The 19,900-nt window shown below is 33.9% G+C and overlaps 1 protein-coding gene across 5 annotated transcripts; it reads right to left on the minus strand.

Moving 5' to 3' along the window:
- Positions 1 to 8,883: 8,883 nt before the first annotated feature.
- Positions 8,884 to 19,017, minus strand: LOC113742516 (uncharacterized). Of its 5 annotated transcripts, none has more exons than XR_011813744.1 (5): positions 18,741 to 19,017; positions 15,992 to 17,680; positions 15,351 to 15,476; positions 13,830 to 15,236; positions 8,884 to 13,476 (listed from the first exon to the last, which is right to left on the minus strand). XR_011813744.1 is itself a non-coding variant. In XM_072047930.1 (4 exons), the coding sequence occupies exons 2-3, from the start codon at positions 17,703 to 17,705 to the stop codon at positions 15,364 to 15,366; spliced, it is 402 nt and encodes a 133-aa protein (XP_071904031.1). In that variant the 5' UTR covers positions 18,741 to 19,014; the 3' UTR covers positions 14,977 to 15,236; positions 15,351 to 15,363. The 5 variants fall into 5 exon arrangements, 1 of the variants encoding a protein (XP_071904031.1); XR_003460842.2 differs by having other exon boundaries at positions 15,351 to 15,874; XR_003460843.2 differs by having other exon boundaries at positions 15,556 to 17,680.
- Positions 19,018 to 19,900: the final 883 nt, after the last annotated feature.

Below are 19,900 nucleotides of genomic sequence, written 5' to 3' on the forward strand. Positions count from 1 at the left end.
ACTTTTGTTTTGACTTGGTGAGTGTCAAGTGTATGAAGTGTTGTTATGTGTTTAATTGTTCTCATTGATTGAATATTTTGAAAGTGTCGAGTTGTGAAGGCCCCACCTTCCCCTAAGGTGAACCAAAGGGGCGGTGGACCGTCTGCCCAACTCTCATCAGAACTACGGATCGAATCATTCATAAACCTTACCAAATGGTCCAAAGAATTTCGAAAAAATGAATCATCGGAAAACGCAAAGGATCGCGGCCGCTTCAAAATCCGACCAAATTTTTTTTTCTTCCTCATTCAAGCTTCGCACTCGCTCAATTTTTCCAATGAATACAAGAAAGTTCATAAAACCATAGAAACATACAATCTCAAACGGCTACGCTTGAAACACACGATAACATGCTTATGCATACATATACATTGGAAACGTTACAAATCAAAAGGTAGTACTTGAGTAAAATACAATTAGGGTTTTCGATTACAAAAGAGTTTTACAAAAGAACATTTACACTAGCTCGACCCTTTCTTCCAAAAATCATGGTTTCAAAACATTGAACCCTGTAAGGAAAACAAAGATAACGGAACGGGGTGAGTTTACGCTCAATAAGGTACCACAAGTACAAACAATCAAAAGTCATGGAACTTCACTTTAAATCAGTCAAATACACATTCCAGATATCAAATAAAATAGTTAAACACAGTGATTCATTCAGAAAAGATACAGGTGGCTCTCAGGAGCCAATTTTCCAATGCCTCACCAGTGCTTGATCAAGTAATAGTTGACACTCCGTCAACTTTCAAGTAAAGTAACCAGTCCAATAGAGTACCACTTTATACCAAATTTCGTCCACCGAACATACCCTTTGCTGGGCCCGAACACCACACACAGAACAGAGGTGGTAATACTCGAGTATACCGGAAATTCAGAATCTCCAATACCCAAAGATTTCCCAGAAACAAACTACCGTGGCTCGTTATCTAATCAACCAGGTCTTTGCCGGCTCGACTCGAGTAACTAGCCACAAGATTTGAGCTCAGAGGTCACAGAAAAATCGTTGGATACAAGCCTCCAAATGACATCAGAACAGACACAGATACAGATAACAGATTCAAATTCACACAGTAAACGATCACACAAACAGGAGAACGAGTGTGATAAAGTACACCCTCGTCTCATTCAGAATAAACAGAGTTCATAGTCATTCAAGTCACAGATTTCAAGTACAAATAAACTAGTTAAGCAACAAATCAGGGGAGTGATACACTCACCAGTTCAAGTAAAGATAACTTCAAAAGTTTTCTCCCAAATGATGGCTTTGATCACCGTCACGTTCTAACAACAACCAAGGTAAAACAATTATGGTTCCCCCATCCACAAACCCAGAAAACGGAATGCACAAATGAGACTCGCCTACAAGTCGTGTGCCTAGTCAAGTTAACTACTAGTGCGAAGAAATAACAATGTGACGTTGGAGTAAAAAGGTAGCAGTTGCTCTTAAAAACATGAACAACCCTAAAACCCTTCGCTCAAGTCACGAGTACATCCAACTAGCCCTCGAGTGAAAATTTGGGTAGCATGCCCTTTTTATTTAACTATTTTTCAGCCATTTATGGCTTCATTATTTTCCTCAAATCAGCTCCAAAGTCACACACAAGCAATGATACCACAATAGCCCTTCAACTAGACTCAAAATCATCCAATTACAACACAAGTCTAACAATGCAACCAGAAACCAAGTTTTAAGGACAAAAGCTAAATAGCAGGTTTGACGTCTCTTGGCGTTTTGGTCACAACTGAAACTACGTTTATCGGATTGGTGTACACTTTATACCATTTCGAAGTAAGACAAAGGGTTACAACTTTCATGAAGACAATTCAACCCAGTTCATAGTTGATCCAGGTCGAATTTGCATATTACAGAACCAGAAGTTCATTGTCAGTCTGGTTGTCAGCACTGGATTCAAATGGCAATAACTCAGGCTACAAAAGTCCGATTGAGGCATTTTTAGATGCGTTGGTAAGCTGAAACATAGGACTACAATTTTCATGTTTTGGACAAATGCTGATTTGATACGTATCAAAGTGAAAAATGAAGCCAGAAATGTGAAATCTCAAAACTGCCAGCGAAATAGGGTATTTGGCAGTCAGGGAAATTTTAGTCATATCACATGTTACAGTGCTCGGATTGAGTTAAAATTTTACAGACAGCTATATAACTCTATTCCCTACAACTTTCATGTTTTGACCCAAGCCTGATTCAGCCTCTAACATAGACGAATTAACCAGGTTAGAAATAGGACAGGTTAGTCTCAAATTTCTGGAATTGATGATTCAATGCTTGAAATTCACATTTAAGCCTTAAATCAGTACCCCAAGCCAACATCATATACTAGATAAAAACAATAACCAAAACTGAAACTATCAAACCCTAACTAAACATTCCAACATATCATACAAAACTCACTAATTAACCGTCATAAACCATGATTAAGAGATTCTATTCAAACTTTAACAAGATTAAGAAGAGAAAAAGGAAAGACAGCCATGGTACCTTCCAAAAAGTGCTTGTAGGTGAGAAACACACCGTTTTCTTCCACAACTTTTACCACACAAAGCTTGCCAAACACCAAAAGAGAAGTTTAATTGGTTTGGTTTGTATGATTTCAACTCAAACAAGGAAGAATCAAGGTGGACATGGAAGGTTTCTCTCCTCTCTTTTCCCTCTCCAATATTTCAGCCAAGCTAACAAGAAATGAAGCAAAAATGGCCAAAATGCAAGATAAGAAGAAAAGAAATTAACTTAGTCAAAGTTCTCTAGATTTCCAACAAGTGTCACCACAAGATGCAATCTCATTTTTTTTCTTTTCTTCCTTTTCTTTCGTCAACAAAGATGGCTGGATTAAGGGATAATTTAGGGAGGATTAGGTGAAATAAAAACAAGAAGATTAGGGTGAGAATGTAGTGGTCAAGTGGTGTACTCACTCGGTAGCAAACGGTGCACGTCGGTTTAAGCCTATTTTCCTTAACTCACACGTACTTATGTTTTTACTTATGATTCACTAGCTTATTATTATCACGTCTAATCACATACTTTTTCTTATCTAAAACTCACTTTTAACTACCAAATTTTGTATACACACCTCCACAATTAATCACACAACCAAAATGAACCAAAAACACACCAAAAAAAAAACCCTAGTATGCACAAAAAAAAACCCTAACTTATATCATTCCTTTAGAAAAATCATAACTTTAGTTATAAAGGTCAAACATTCATACAACTTGGCCTGTTAAAAATTAGATTTAAAACACTAATAATCTTTAGAAGAGACCTCAAATAAATTCAGCTCATAAGTTAGTCCAAATTGAGCCATAAGCTACTACAACATTCCTATGTTTACTTGTGCATGGCAGAATTTTCAGTCAACTTTGCCAATTTTTTGGAATTTATAAAGATTGAATCAAACTCTGAATTTTATATCGTAGGAAGCTCTATGAGTCTAGTTTCGAACACAACAAACGGAACTCAATTCCAACTTTCCTATACGAAGTTATAGCCAATTTTCCAAAGCTGCGCAGAGCCTCTTGCGAAAATTTCTAGATTTTCTAACAACTTGAAAGTATGAACCTTTTCTTAAGAAAATTCACTTCCTTGGCCCAAATTCAACCATTAAAACAACCAAGAATCAAAGGTAAGGGAGTTCACATAAGGGTTATAAAGACAAGTAAATTTTCGGGGTCTCACACGAGTCGAATGTGTACTTTATCGCACTCGTTCTTGTTTAAGTGAAGTGTATTTGAATTGCTTGAAGTGAATTGCTAAGTGAATAAAGTAAAGTGTTGTAATAGTGAATTATGCTATGGTTGCATATGTCGATTGGAGTGAATCTCCTCGACGTATAGTGATAATAGTGGGGAACACCCAAACTCATCGGTCGACCTTGCGACTCGAGCCAGCATGGGCTTGGTAGTGAAGCTTGGTGAGCCATGAAAAAATTTTATAAGCTTGATCTATTGGAGAGATCTCGCTTGGCATACTCGAGTAGTATCGCCTTATATAAAAGAAGTACGGGCCTGGATCAGGGGGTGTAACGGTGAACGGGGAAGAGTAAGTGAAGTTCTACGGACTTAATAACCTACCCGGTTGACGGAGTGTTATCTCGTGGAGGTAGTGAATCGAACATTGACAGTGCAAGTGGAAAATAGCTCCTGAGAGCTCCTATATCCTTATCAAGTGTGTTTTATGTTATATTGGAAATTTCTTGAATGTTATCGCTTTATTTCTCGTATAAGTGTCATTGCTACTTCATTACGTGTTTGCATGTATGTTTCTTGGCCTCACGAGCATTCGCTCATCCCATTAGTTTTGTTTTCCTTACAGGAGCTTGAAATGGAAAGAATTTTGGAGAAGCCGGTTTGATTACTTTTGATTAGTATTTTGGATTGTATTTGATTAGCTGACTTCTAGTGATTGTACTTTTGGGTAAAGTGATGTACTTTTGAGAACTTGTGTTGTAAATATTAATTTAAGGAAACGACCTTCTTCATATCTTCGATTTTTAGTATTGATCGCTATTCTTAAGTTTGAATTGGAATTATATCGAATCCTGGCGAGAGTTGGGCAGGCGTCCCGCCAATACCCTTGGGTTCGCCATTGGGAGAAGTGGGGGCGTCACAGATTTGACCTTTATCATGGACGAATATGCAGTTCAAGTGGTGAGTGCAAATCTGGAATAAAGTTGGCAGCAAAGAAATAATTGGGAAACAAGAGATGTCTTCAACAAAACTTAACTTCTATGGCTCAAATCCAACATACAATCATATAAACTCAAGTATCTTCAAAGATTAGTGGGTTGTTAGTATTTTTACCTTATTTTTCCATCAAAACCTAAGAGGAAAGCCACCAAGAAACTCAAGAAAGTTCTTCCTCCAAGGCTCCTCTCCAAGCTTGATTCAAGAGTTTATGGAGCAAACATGTTTCCTCTCTTGTTTGAGCAAGAAATCATGGCTGGAAAATGAAGATTTTCCTCCCTCTTCTCTCTCAAAATTTCATCCATGATGCTTACAAGAAGAAGAAATGATGAAAACAAAAGGTTTGGTCAAGATAAGAAGAAGAAAGCATGGTTTTGGTCAAAGGTCCAACTTCCAACGGTTTTGTGACAAATGACACCTTAGGGTTTATAATCATCTCTTTGTCTTCCAAAACTAATCTATCTACCTAACCTCTAATTATCCCTTAGTACCTTGTAAAATAATATCCCTTTATGCAAAACTCCATCTAGTCATCAAAATTTTACCGTACTTACCGCACTAATGAGTTTCGCGTCCATAATACACTTCAAACTTAACATGTACTAACTTATACCAAGAAAATGATTTAAAAGTTTGACTCACTTATAAAAATATCTAGGAAATTAAGGTAATAAATTAATATAAAGAAAATGCATGAAAAGAAATAGAATATATATAAAATAAGAGAAAAAAAATTTTGGGGCGTCACAAGGCATCAGTAGAAGATAGCACATCCCTTGGTATAGAGGGAGTATCATTGAACACGCACCCCAGGTCGCCAGCATTCCTTTTATTTATTTATTTTTTAAGGTTATATTCCTTTCTTTTCTTCTTCCATTTGTCAATGTGACGTTGTGCTTATAGTTGTGTTAAGAGGATGAAGTCAAATTGCCTAATCAGAAGAAAATTTGTTGGCCTACGACTAAAGGTCTGAGAATCAAAGCTAACCCAATCTAATTAAGTTACATTAGTGAATCTAATTCTCATGCAAGATATGACCTATTTTATAGGATTAACTCTTCTATTATCAAGTCAAATTGGACTATGCATTGGACTTTATATGTAATAGTTATATGTGATACCTAATCATAAAAATAAATTTTTTATTTTAAAGTTACAATTGTCAATCTTTTGTAGAGTTGATTATTTGCATATGTGTTGCACGCATGTTAATTTTAAAAGATTGTATAAATGTCAATTTTCTATTTCAACAAGACAAGTAAAATACTATTTTAGAATTTAATATAACAACATTTATTATCAATCTTAGTGAAAAACTTAGAAAAGCAAATATTTTAAAACTTGTGCTGTGGACCCTCTTATATTTATAAGAAAATCGGAAATAGAAACTAAAACTTTCAACCAACAACCATTATCAAATCAAATAAGTAAGTAATTAAATAAATTAAGAAAAAATTCAGTCATGAAATTAAGAATATCACAACTTCATATTAATTAAATTATCTTTTGTAACTCAACATTTAAGGCATAGATGAGCTCTTAGGTGAACTCATATGTCAATTTATATAGAAGGCCTTAGATGGATTTGAGGTCGTAGATCAGTTTTTATTCTTGTGTACGACACTGATGAGAGATCTTTCTTTAGTTTTTTTAAAACATCTTTTTGTGAATTTTTCATACTGTCAACTCAGTTGCATTTCCACCAAATTTTTGTTTATCTAACACATTTCTCTACTCAATTAAAAAAATAGATGAGCCAAAGTGAACTCGTGGAGATCTTTAACAAGAAGAGTTTGATACTCAAATGAGAGAGAGAGAGCTTGCAGAGGAGCTCCAAGTACTCCAAAAGTTTTACACCCAAATTCTATTATTGTGTTTAATTCACCACTGCATTGAGGCATCACTAGAAGATAGCACATCCCTTGGTAGAGAGGGAGCATCAATGGACATGCCACCCCAAGTTGTCAGAATTGCTTTTATTTATTTATTTTTTTGACATTATATTCCTTTCCTTTCTTCTTCTATTTATGAATGTGGCATTGTGTTCATAGTTGTGTTAAGAAGATAAAATCAAATCGCCTAACTAGAAGAAAATTTGTTGGCATACGACTGAAAGTTTGAGAATCAAAACAAACCCAATCTAATTAAGTTACATTAGTGAATCTAGTTCTCATGCAAGATATAGCCTATTGTATAGGATTAGCTCTCTTATTATCCAATCAAATTGGACTATACATTGGACTTTATATGTAATACTTATATACGATATCTAATGCTAAAAATAAATTTTTTATTTTAAAGTTACAATTGTCAATCTTTTGTAGAGTTGATTATTTGCACATGTGTTGCACGTATGTTAATTTTAAAAGATTGTATAAGTAACAACTTTCTATTTCTATAAGATAAGTAAAATACTATTTTAGAATTTAACAGAACCTAATTTACTATCCATCTTAGTTAAAGACGTAGAAAAGCAAATATTTTTAAACTTGTGCTATGGATCCTCTTATATTCCCAATAAAATAGGTAGTTGAAAATAAAACCTTCAACCAACAACCATCATCAAATTAATTAAGTAAGTAATTAAATAAATTATGAAAAAAAATTCTCTCATATAATTAAGAAAATCACAACTTCATATCTTATTTTTTAATTAAATTATCTTTTATGACTCAATATTTAAGGCATAGATGAGGTCATGGGTGAGCTCATATGTCAATTTACATGGAAGGTCTTAGATGGATTCGAGTTCGTAGATCTGTTTTTATTCTTGTGTACTACACTGATGATCTTTCTTTAGTTTTTTAAAAGTATCTTTCGGTGGGTTTTTCATACTATCAACTTAGTTGTGTTTCCTTCAAATTTTTGTTTATCTAACACATTTCCCTACTCAATTAAAAAAAATGGACGAGCGAGAGTGAACTCATGGAAGATTCTGAACAAGAAGAGTTTGATACTCAGATGCAACAGAGAGAGCTTGCAATGGAGCTCCAAGTACTTCGAGAGTTTTACACCCAGATTCTATTATTGTATTTGATTGACTACATCATTGAGGTGTCAGTAGAAGATAAAACATCCCTTGGTATAAAGGGAGCATCAATGGACACGCCACCCCAAATTGCTAGCATTACTTTTTTTTTTTTTAAGGTTATATTGCTTTCCTTTCTTCTTCCATTAGTCAATGTGACATTGTGCTCATAGTTGTGTTAAGAAGATAAAACCAAGTCGCCTAACCAGAAAAAAATTTGTTGTCATACAATTGAAGATCTGAGAATCAAAGCTAACCCAATCTAATTAATTACACTAGTGAATCTAGTTCTCATGCAATCTTCTATTATCCAATCAAATTGGACTATGCATTGGACTTTCTATGTAATACTTATATGTGATACATAATCATAAAAATAAATTTTTTATTTTAAAGTTACAATTGTCAATCTTTTGTAGAGTTGATTATTTGTACATGTGTTGTACATATGTTAATTTTAAAAGATTGTATAAATATCAACTTTCTATTTCAATAAGACAAGTAAAAGACTATTTTGGAATTTAATAGAACCTAATTTACTATCAATCTTAGTGAAAGACCTAGAAAAGCAAATATTTTTAAACTTGTGCTATGGACCCTCTTATAGTCCCAATAAAATAGGTAGTAGAAACTAAAGATTTCAACCAACAACCATCTTCAAATCAAATAAATAAGTAATTAAATAAATTTTGAAAAAATTCTCTCATAAAATTTAAAAAGTTACAACTTCATATCTTATTTTTTAATTAAATTATCTTTTGTGACTCAATATTTTATGCATAGATGAGGTCATAGGTGAGCTTATATATCAATTTATATAGAAAACATTAGATGCATTTGAGATCGTAGATCAATTTTTATTTTGTGTACTACACTGATGAGGGATCTCAACAAGATGCACCGCCAGAGATATCAACTTAGGTTGGCTGCATTACTGATATCAAATTTTCAAAATTAAAAAAAAAATAAGATTAATTGCCTAACAAAACGAATTATATTCGTGACAACCCCATCTTCTTTTAAGACATATCCCAGGTTTTAGCGGACCGCCTGTCCAACTCTTGCCAGGTTTCACTCACAAGTCCATTTATAATATAAGAAACTCAATAACAAAAGCAATAGTAACTTTGACTTAGATATATACAATTCGTAGTCATCAAATTCTCAAACAGACCCAAAATATAACAAGAGATTCAAGTTCAAGTCCAACCACTAAAACTAGAAAAAAAAATTAGAACAAAAGACAAGAAGGCTAGACCAAAACGCTAGCCTTCTCCAACTCACTCGCCCATGATTTCACCCCTTGTAAGGAAAACAAACTAATGGAATGAGTTAACACTAGTGAGGTACCAAGACAACATGCAAATGAAGCAGCAAGTTGGCGGTTACATATATCACAGGATAAGTCATTAACATTTCGAGTAAACAACTCAGATAAGCAATTAATACTTTCATGCATAAAGATATTGTTTGCTGTTGCGAGCTATTTCAGCAGTAGTTTGACCAAGAGTCCATTGAGACTTCGTCAACCATGAAAATAGAGTAACAAATCCAGTAGAGTACCACTTATCTCCAATCTCCATCCACCGTTCAACCCCGTACCGGGTCCGAACTTCAAAACTAATAGTAGAGATAATACTCGAGTATACCAAATTCAGTGGATCTAATTCAGTGGAATAATGGTAAACAATATCCATGGTTCGTCAATCTTCTCAACCAAGCACTTGTTGGCTCGATTTGACTAACAAGTCTGTGGGATTTGGGATCCCAAGCAGTTACTTTCAAGTCATGAACATTAACATTAATTCACTTGCAAACAGTGCACAGTACTTTAATTGAGTTAGGACAAATGCGATAAAGTATACACTCACCCAACCAAAACAAGTCAAGAGTATAGCAATAACATTCACTCAATCACGATCCCATATCAAGTATTGCTCATACAAATCAAAATATCATTTCAATCAAGTAATGAGTTCTACCATGCAAATGGTTCACTCAGCAACTAATTAAGTTATCAATCAAGTTCAGGTGCTACTTCCTGACCACTTTCCAAATCTGCAATTAAATACCATATAATAAGAAGCCTTCACATCTTTTGCTTGTGAAAATAAATGGAAAACTATATATATGTAGCTCAATACCATAGGCACAACATGAAGCAAATAATATATTAAGTGTAGGCATGACTTTTTGAAGAAAAGTGACAAACCTCTTGAATTTAAAGCTGGACACTTCCAACCATAAAATGCTTTAGAATAAACATCATTTGCCTCCTCTTAAATCATTTTATTTGGATCAAAACCAGCAAATATGTGAAAATCAAGGCGTTCTCAAGTAACTCGAGCAAAGCAAGTCCAAATCATTCTAATTTTACCCCTCAACTCTCACTCTCTCTCACTTAACCAACAAGAGGAAAAATTCCAGCAACTTGTCCCCCAAATTCCTCAAGTTAACCTTCCAAATTTCAATCATATTTTCATGGCAAAACTACTAACAACCAAGATAACGTATCATAAGGTCTACACTATGTCGCGCCCCATTTTTCGCGATGGAAAAGAAAATAAAAGAAATAGGTATTTATAAAAGCTATGATTTCCATTCAAAAATAAGTGAAAAGGACCTAAAATGGGACTTAAAAAAATGCGACAATTTGGGTCCAAAATTTAGTCTAAAAGGGTTTTTAAGAAAAAATAGGAGTCGCCACTTGGTATGGAGTTTTGGTGTACCAAGTCACCCAAAAATAAAGTAAAATAAAATAAAACCCTTTTTGACAACTCCAGGTCTTTGAAAACAAGAGAAAATGGGTTCGGGAGTCACGGTTGAAGAAAGGGAAGGCAAAGGTTCAATTGACTCAAACCTAAGGCACCCTTTCAACCTAGTCTAAGCTAGTTGCGAGGTTTAGTCAAAATTTTCCTAATCTAACCCTTAATTTTATCATATTTGGATGTTTCCTATATGGATGCAAATCTAAATATATCGAAAGGGACAAAATGTTCATTCAAGGGGTTTAATTGAACCAATCGCATTAATTGCGAAGGCCAAAATGATTCCTTGAAAGTGTCACGAATATGCAAATGATGAAATTAAAATAAAAGAAAAGAAATTAAATTATATACATATATATAAGTGATCAAAGAAAAGGAGAATGCAACATAAAGGGTACGGGAGGCAAAACTCGTGACATAATTTTCTTATACATGGATTAATAGGGTACTTAAACTAGAAAGTTATAATCACCCATTTCCCATGTTTGAAAAATAATTATCCTAACATGAACAAGCAAATGAACTAGCTTAAATGAGATGCAATTCTAAATGACATGATTAGCACCTATAGCGGTTAGGGGATAATATAATAGGGAATATCATGCAAATGAGAAAAGATCCTAAAAATGAAAATATGCATGAAAATGTAGTGAATAGCATACAAAGATGAATCTAGCGCAAGATGACCTAAAGGGTCTAGCGTTGGACTAGCCCATTTCTAAAAGTCCTTACTAGTGTTGGACTAGCAAGTAAGCGGAGGGAGAAACCACAATTAGCGTTGGACTAGTGTGGTGACGTCATGCATTAACAATTCATAGTGAAACAAATAAAACATAAATTAAAACAAATAAACACATAAGAGCACGTAGCACATAACACGTAAACATAATATCTAGATGCCAAAATCCTAAGAAAAGCGGATAAAACACATAACACATAAACCACATAAACACGCAACCTATCTATTACATCGGGGAGCGCCTAACTACAATCTAGAAGGGAAAAATATAATAAAACAAATCTAATTATCCTATCTATTATATTTTTGAGGTATTTAAATGCCTCTTGAATCATTGTAAAAATTAACTAAAACATATATAAGAAAATTTGAATGAATATTTAAATCAAATAAATAAAGCATATAAAAATATAAACACATAGGAACACATAAGAGCACATAAGAGCACGTAATTGACATTGAAATAATAAAAATAAGGGTACCTCCCGTTTGAAGTGGTGACTAAATGGAGTCAAATTGTCCTATTTATACTCACAATGAACAAAAGAATCATGGCACCAATTTAATTGAAAAAAACAATAATAATAAAAGTACTAAACTCACACTAATATGTCAAACATAAAGAAATTTAAAACATCTAAAAATTACAAGTTGAATATGTTCAAAAGTAACATAATTAGTTATTGAAGAAAAGAAACAATCATAATAAAGAGAGCCAAAATTTGCCAAGGACTGAATTGCAAAAATTGAAAACTTTTGGGGGACAAAAATTATATTTTCCAAAGTTCAGGGGTTAAAATTAAATGAAAGATAAAATTCAGGGACCAAAGTGCAATTAATTTAAGGACCAACATGAAAGAAATTTACAATGTTCTGGGCCGCAGTGAAACTACTCCAAAGATCAGGGGCTAAAGTGAAAATTCGCTAGCAGATCTTCTTAAGGAAACAGGCCCTTGGGCCATCATTTATATATTTCTGGGCCAAAAAACTACCTAAGCCCAACCGAAACCCAAAGGAAAATAAACCAAAACCCATTTTCAAAACCCAACCAAAACTAACTCTTGGCCCAACCGAAATAAAACATTAGCCCAAACCATTTGTTTTTCTTCTTTTCTTTCCTTTCTTTTCTTTTCTTTCTTTCTTCTTCCTCCACCTTCAGCCGTTTCTTTTTCCTTCTTCTTCGGCCAGCTGAGGCAGCTTCAGCTGGCGGCCATGGCGGCCGCCGGTGGCGCCGCCGCCACCGCCGGCGACCTCTCCGGTCATCAAAATTTCTCAAAATACACCTCCCCACTCCATTTTTCGCGTAGATTTCATTTCCGGAGTTAGTTTTTACAAAAGATGACCCAAAAGTGGTCAAAATGCAAAAAAACAGCCCAGTTTTTCATTTTTAAAATCACTATAATCACCACTAAAAATCACAAAAATTTATACTACAATACTCCTTACAACCTCTACAATACAACTATGATTTTATTTTGACAAGAAAACAACATAAAAGGACTAAAATAAATCAAAACAGTCCCCTAAGATTCTTTCTTTTCATTTTGGTATTTTTTCAAACGGTTAACATGCATGCATAAAAAACATTTCCTTTTCCTCAATCTAGTTCATGCCATTTGCCAATTTTCAGCAATACAACAACAACAATAAAAACCAGCAAAAGCAAGATAAATTAAAATCAAAATGCATCTAATATGCTTTAAAAAAAACTGGAAAATACCTCAATGAAAGTGGAATTGCCTTGGCTGAAGTTTTTCTGATGCCTTTCTTTCTTTTTTCGGTTGAGAGCCAAGAGAGAGAGCCGAGAGCCTCCATTCTTTTTTCCTTGTCTCTGTTTTTGTTTCTTGTCCTCCGTTTGTGAGAGCCGAGAGAGTAGATTGAGGAAGTAGTTTTTTTCTTCTTTTTTTTTCCTTCTTCTTTTCGGTCCAGCCCAGAGAGAGCCGAGAGCCTCTTTTTTTTTTGTGTCTTTTTTTTTCCTCCTTTTTTTCAAGAGAGAGCCGAGAGGGACTTGTAACCAAAATGGAGCTTGTGTGTAGGATTTTTTTTCAAATGATGGCTTCTGCAGATGAAAAGAAAGGTGCATGGCAATTGAGTGTGGAATGGGTTAATAGGGGTTTTGGTAGAGAAAATGATTATGATGATTTTTTTATTTTTGTTTGTTTTTTTCTTTTTTTCTTTTTTTTTTAAAAAAAGTAAACCTGCAAAAATGAGGAAAATGCACATTAAAATGCTAGAAAATAAATAATTCATTATATAGAAAAATCTTGAGAAAATATTAAAAATTGACAAAAATTTGGTGTCTACACACTATATATTCTAGGCAAGGAAATCTAGCAAAATTCCACATATATCAAGTTCAAAACTAAACTACATATATCTTGCATCAAAACTGGAAATTTCAATAAAACTTAACAAAATCACTGAAAATTTCAATAAAACTTAACAAAATCATGAATTTTTCCATAAGCATGCTTCATTTAATTTCTTTTATTTCATATATCAAATAAACCTCAAGATAAGAGAAGAAAGAGATGGTTCCTAGCACTTTTACCTCAAAACCCTAGGATAGAATGCAAACCAAAAGCTTTTCTCCTCCAAGACTTCACCATGATCTACTTTCCACACTCGTCTCTATGATCTATGGAATGGATTTGAGTTTCTTGTTGAATTCCTCACTAATCAAGCAAGAAGCAAGCTTAGAATTTGAGTTTTTCTTCATCTCTTTTCCTCTCTCTAGTTTAGCCACAAGAAGAAGAAAATGAAGGCTTTTGGTGAGAAAGGAAAGATAAATACCAACTAGTTTTGGTCAAGAGAGCTTGGATCATCGACACTTGGCAACCAAACAATTCCTTTTCTTTTTTTTTTCTTCAATTTCACCCAAGACAAGAAATATGGGAGAAATAATGAAAAAAAAAGTAAAGAGAGAAAAGTCTTGGTCAAGACTCCATTGGGTGAGTGACACATGACGACGTATGGTTCATGCCTATCTCTGTCTCTAATCACTAAGATATCTTGTACTCCTCCAATTAACTGTTAACTCTTCTTTTCATATAATCCCTTTTTGTACAAAACTCCTTTGTGTCCACCAAATTAATTGCGCACACCTCACTAGTTGGTCCCACTCATATAATGCACTACAAAACTCAATATGGACCAAATTAATTAAGGTAAAAAGATAAAAATCATGACTTAACCATTAAAGCAACCAAGAAATTAAGGCAAGTAAATTAAAATAAAGAAGATATTAACTTAATAAAAATACAAGAAAATATAAAATAACTTGCGGATGCTCACAATATTTATCGTGCTTGTCTACAAGTTGTCAGCAATTTTTTCTTTGAAAATTTTTTCAAAAAAGCTTGTATAAAAATTAAATAAATGACTTTTGATGCTCGTAGATTAGGGGTAGCAATCAGTCCAAAACGGGATGACGGGTTGGATTAAGACCTAGGTATAACATAAGACATGTTGACCCAAACCCGACCCGCCAACCCGTGACGAGTCAACATACCTAATCTGAGCACGAAACTTTCAGGTTGGCGGGTCAAACGGGTTGACCTAAAACTACCCAAAATTTAATTCTAATTTACTGATTTACCAGCTGTGATTTTTAATAGAATCGATTCTAAACTAAATGAGGACACCATAAGAGTAGAAATAATGTAAAACACTATCTATCCAAATCTAACAACTCCAAATTCACACAAGTCAAACAAATTCAATTAGAACAATCTAAACAAAAGGCTGCCAACCAAATACAAGTTTAGAGTCAATATATTACAATTCACATAATATTAAACGACGACAAAAGTGGTGCTCCAAGGCCAACCAATACTTCTGCCCTCATCATCGACAACAGCAGCATGCCAAACCTGTGTGTCCTCTAAGCAACCTCCAGCTATAGCTGAACTGCTCTGATCACGACGAGCATATTCATAAGCCACAGCAACTACTCCAACTACAGGAGGATCGTGATCAACACCAAGAAGGAGAAAGAAAGAATCACTCTGGATACTAAACCACGTATTAAATCTTATGAAATATTTTTAATTAAATTTAAAAATTAACTCACCATGCACCAAGTATCATGGACTAGAGATTAACAACATTAGAATTTGAATTGCATCAACCTCATCCTTGTTGATATTTAGAGACAGGATATTTTGAGTTAAATCCTCCAAATTCATATCTAGAGATCCTGTATTATAAGAATGAAAAAATATATGAGTAACTAAACCAGAACACTAAAATATGTATAAAAAAAAAACTGTAATTACCTTCACTTTTATCTCCAAACAACCAGTCCTTAGTGCAAACTAAAGCCTCAACAATTTGTGGTGAAAGTGAACTATGAAATTGATCCAAAATTCTACCACCAAAACTAAATGCAGATTCAGAAGCAACGGTTGATACTGGAACACATAGAATGTCCTTTGCCAATTTACTCAAATCTAGAATTCGAAATTGTTGAGTTTTCCACTAATCAAGAACAATAATATGTGAGGATTGTTTAGCTCTTAGCCCATCTAAATACAATTCCAATTGACTTTTTTGTGCACTAGAGGCAAATTCAAAAGTGTCAAATTGATCAAATTCCTACATAAATTACAAACAGAGATATATTAGATATGATAATAGAACAAATAGTTAAAAATCATCGTAACAATCATAATTTTAGAACGCAATAAAGTCACAAAATTTTAATTTTCATACCTCCAAAACATCAAATGATTGGTTGTCTTCTTGTTCCTTAGCTCCATAAGAATAGACTTCGTTGTTGCCTCGAAGCATGAAGATGATGGACCAGGTATGTTGGAAGTATTCACATACTTATTATAGACATCAAAAAGTGCATTCCTAACCTTGACTAATTCATTAGACCCCGGACCATACAACTTGTTATAACTAAATTCAATAAATTGAAATTTATAATGGGGATCAAATACCACAGCAATTGTCAACAAGAGATTGAACTAGGACCAATATTTGTTAAACTTCACAAACATTTGGGAAGCAATCCTCCTCATGAAATATCTAAACTATTGTACTCCTTAGACAGCTTCAATTGAATTTTAAAAACTTGAGAAAAGTACAAGTTACTAGTTGGATACTTGGACCCCAAAAAAGCATTGGTTGCCTCATAGAAAACTTGAAGAAAGCTACAAATTTTTTGAACAATTCCTTATTCTTCAAGATATGGACAGCACCGAAAATTTGAATCACTTAATTATAAGTGACAAAATGCAAGATGATAATAAAGTGCACTGGAAAGTATCCTATATGTGGAGTTTCACCTAGTAGGAACATCTTGAACTAAGGCTTTCTTGGAATCAACAAAAGTCTGTGTTACACATTCGGTGAACCTTAACTTCCTTGTTTGAGAACCCTTGACATATTTGACACATTCTCTTATTAACTCTACAAATTTATTAATTTCTTTCAAACCATCTTGAGCAATCAAATTGAGAATATGTACAGAACATCGCACATGAAACAACATACCATCACAAATCAAAGAATTTTTCAACTTAAGCTGATTCTTAAGTATTGCAACACAAGAATCATTTGCAGAAGTATTGTCTAATGTGATGGCAAATAACTTCTTTTCAATACCCCAACTACTAGCCAAACTATAAATTTTTTCAACTAAGGCAATACCATTATGGGGAGGAGGCATATAAGAAAAATTTTAAAAAAAATTTCTGTAGCACCCAATTGCTATCAATGAAATGTGAAGTCAAACTCAAGTATCCATCAGTAACAATAGATGTCCATGCATTAGAAGTTAAACATGTTCGACTAGAACATCCATGCAATTCACTACCAAGTCTATTAACTTCCCTTGCATGCAATTTCTTAATGTCTAACTTGGCTGTGTTCCTAGTGATACGTTTAATTTGGGGCTTCAAATATGTAAGAACATTTTTAATTCCCTCATACTCCACAAATAAAAATGGCAGTTCATGTCTTACTATGGCATGCACAAGTAATTCTAAATTTATCTTGATTGAATTGTGCGTTTCGTGTGGCTAGAGCACCTTTGTCAAAAGTGATTAGATACTACCCAATATCCTTTGTTGTCATTTCTAAACACCTCTTTACATGTCGATGCAAATTATCTATCCCACTTTTACTCACCAGAATATTCATTCCCACATTTCTTGCATTTGCACTTCAACTCTTCATTTGAATCCTTTTTGGGAATAATGTCGAAGTAATCCCAAACATCTGAACTTAATCTTCTCTTCTTGCCAGGCACATTGATTGTAGCTTTTGGAGGTAACTTCTTTTTCCCAATTGCACAAGAGTCAGGGTATTGAGATTGCTGGTTGGTGTGGCCTGCTTCCTCGATGCTATCACTATTGCTTCCATTATCACCATCTTCTTCAATAGTGACTGAATCTGGATATGTCATACATGTATCCATCTATTAATCATCAAGAATTATGCAATTCAGTAGCTATGATTTTTTGTTGAAACAAATATTCAGTAACTAAACAAATAATAGTGCTTTCATATCAAATTTGATAGAGAAACTAAATGTGTTATCTGATTTAGATATTAATAATAATCTTGAAACCTAAAACAAGAATAAGAACACAAAACTAATGAAAAATGAATCAAATTACATAAATTAAATTGTAAAACACAATCTTAAAACAAATTCACCCCTTTTAACCTGTACTTTTCACAAATGCCGTAGTATGGCATCAAACCACAGAATGAAACTAAGAAAACTCAATGAACACCACCCCTCTGCCCCCTTCCCCCACCCCCCCCCCCCAACAAAAAAAAAGTCCACAACTAAGCACTTCCATTCAGACTACTTTTGACACACCCCTAGGAAATGATCCAATAGCTTTAGATATAGGTAGTGTGAGGAAAGGAGAAGTGTGGGTAAATGGTCAAATCATTGGAAGGCACTGGCCGGCATATATTGCAAAGGGAAACTGTGGTGGCTGTAATTATGCCGGGACTTTCTCAGAGAAGAAATGCCAGATGTATTGTGGAAAGCCTTTTCAGAGATGGTAATTAATAATTTCAGCACTTAGGTACCATATTCAGATGACACTCTAAATTTTAGGTACCATATTCCTCGTTCTTGGCTGAAGCCAAGTGGAAATCTTTTGGTTGTGTTCGAATAATGGGGTGGTGATTCAACTTGGTTGTGTTTGGTTAAAGGACAAGATGACTTAGTATCTAATGTTGGGATCCAATTTGGTCTCACGAATGAAGAACTGTATAGGCATCATTCACTATGAATAATTCACACTCTGGACCCCACTGCAAACAAGAATGATGTATGTAAACGGCATATGCTCTGCAAAGGATAGCTCTCTTTAGATTTTTTATACAACGGGGAATTAGGAATTGCTTGCTGCAAAGGATAGCTTTCTTCTCTGATCTAAAAATAAAAAAATAGATAAAATGCAGAAACTAAGTTCGATCTAAATCTGCATACCTTTTTCGCCTCTCAATAATTGATCTAAATCTGCTAGCCCTTTCTTGCTGCCCAGACCTTAGAGAAGAAAAATCGTTGCTTGCTGCTAGCCACCGTCTACTAGTGACAGGCGAGATGAATGGCAAGGCGGCCCTTTCTGGTTTTGCCGTTTAGACTTTTAGAGGAGAAAAGGGGAAGAAAGATTTAAGGTTAAGCGAATTGTTAAGAGGAAGAAAGATTGAAGGAGAAAAGGGTATTTCGCTTATTCGCTATTCGGGTAGGATTTAGGGTCAAGTCAAGTGAATTGTTATTTTGGTATTTACTATTTTGTCTTTAGATAGTTTTTATATTTATTTATTTATTTTTATTTCAAAAATAGGTTAGCAGGTCAACCCATTTTTTACCTGATTTTGACCTATTTTTTTCCGAGGTTATCGAGTCTAATCCGTATCTAACCCGAACCCGTGAAAGCTTAAATCCAAATCCATTAATTTCGTGTTAGATTCGTGTCATATTTTCAAGTTGCGTCGAAAATTACCACCCTTATCATAGATGATCTCATAGATCAAATTGAATGAATAAACATGTAATAAAGTATGAATAAATTCTCTCATAGGGTTAAAAAAGCATAACTTTGTATTTTTTTTTAAGGAAAAATGATCAGTTTCATCCTTTACATTTCACAAAAATATTCTTTTCGTCCCTCACTTTTAAAATGAAGCAATTTCGTCCTTGACATTTAAAAACTGAAATTATTACATCCCTGAACCCAAATTTCAATCTGAATCAAACCACCAATCAACCTGATTACAAATTTTGAGGGTGTAATTGGTAGATCACTTGGTTAACTCAACTTAATATTCATGTGAAATTTAATGAACCTAAAAATAAAAAATAAAAAATTATAACATAAAAAAGAAAGATTAATCTTTTTTGCGTTATCATTGTATACACTGACGGTTTTATGTACCGTCATATCATTTTAATTTAAATTTAAACACCAAATTTTATATTTATGATACACATCTAGATTCGCAAGCGGATATACTAACGATGCATGAAAAGATATATCAAAAAAAAAAACTCTACTATTCCAAGACAAAGAATGGCGTTTTATGTTATAATTTTTTTTTTGGTTTAATAAATGACATGTGAATATGATGAAGTTGACCGAATGATCT

This window comes from Coffea arabica, chromosome 4e, assembly GCF_036785885.1.
Source record: "Coffea arabica cultivar ET-39 chromosome 4e, Coffea Arabica ET-39 HiFi, whole genome shotgun sequence".
Classification (NCBI taxonomy): domain Eukaryota; kingdom Viridiplantae; phylum Streptophyta; class Magnoliopsida; order Gentianales; family Rubiaceae; genus Coffea; species Coffea arabica.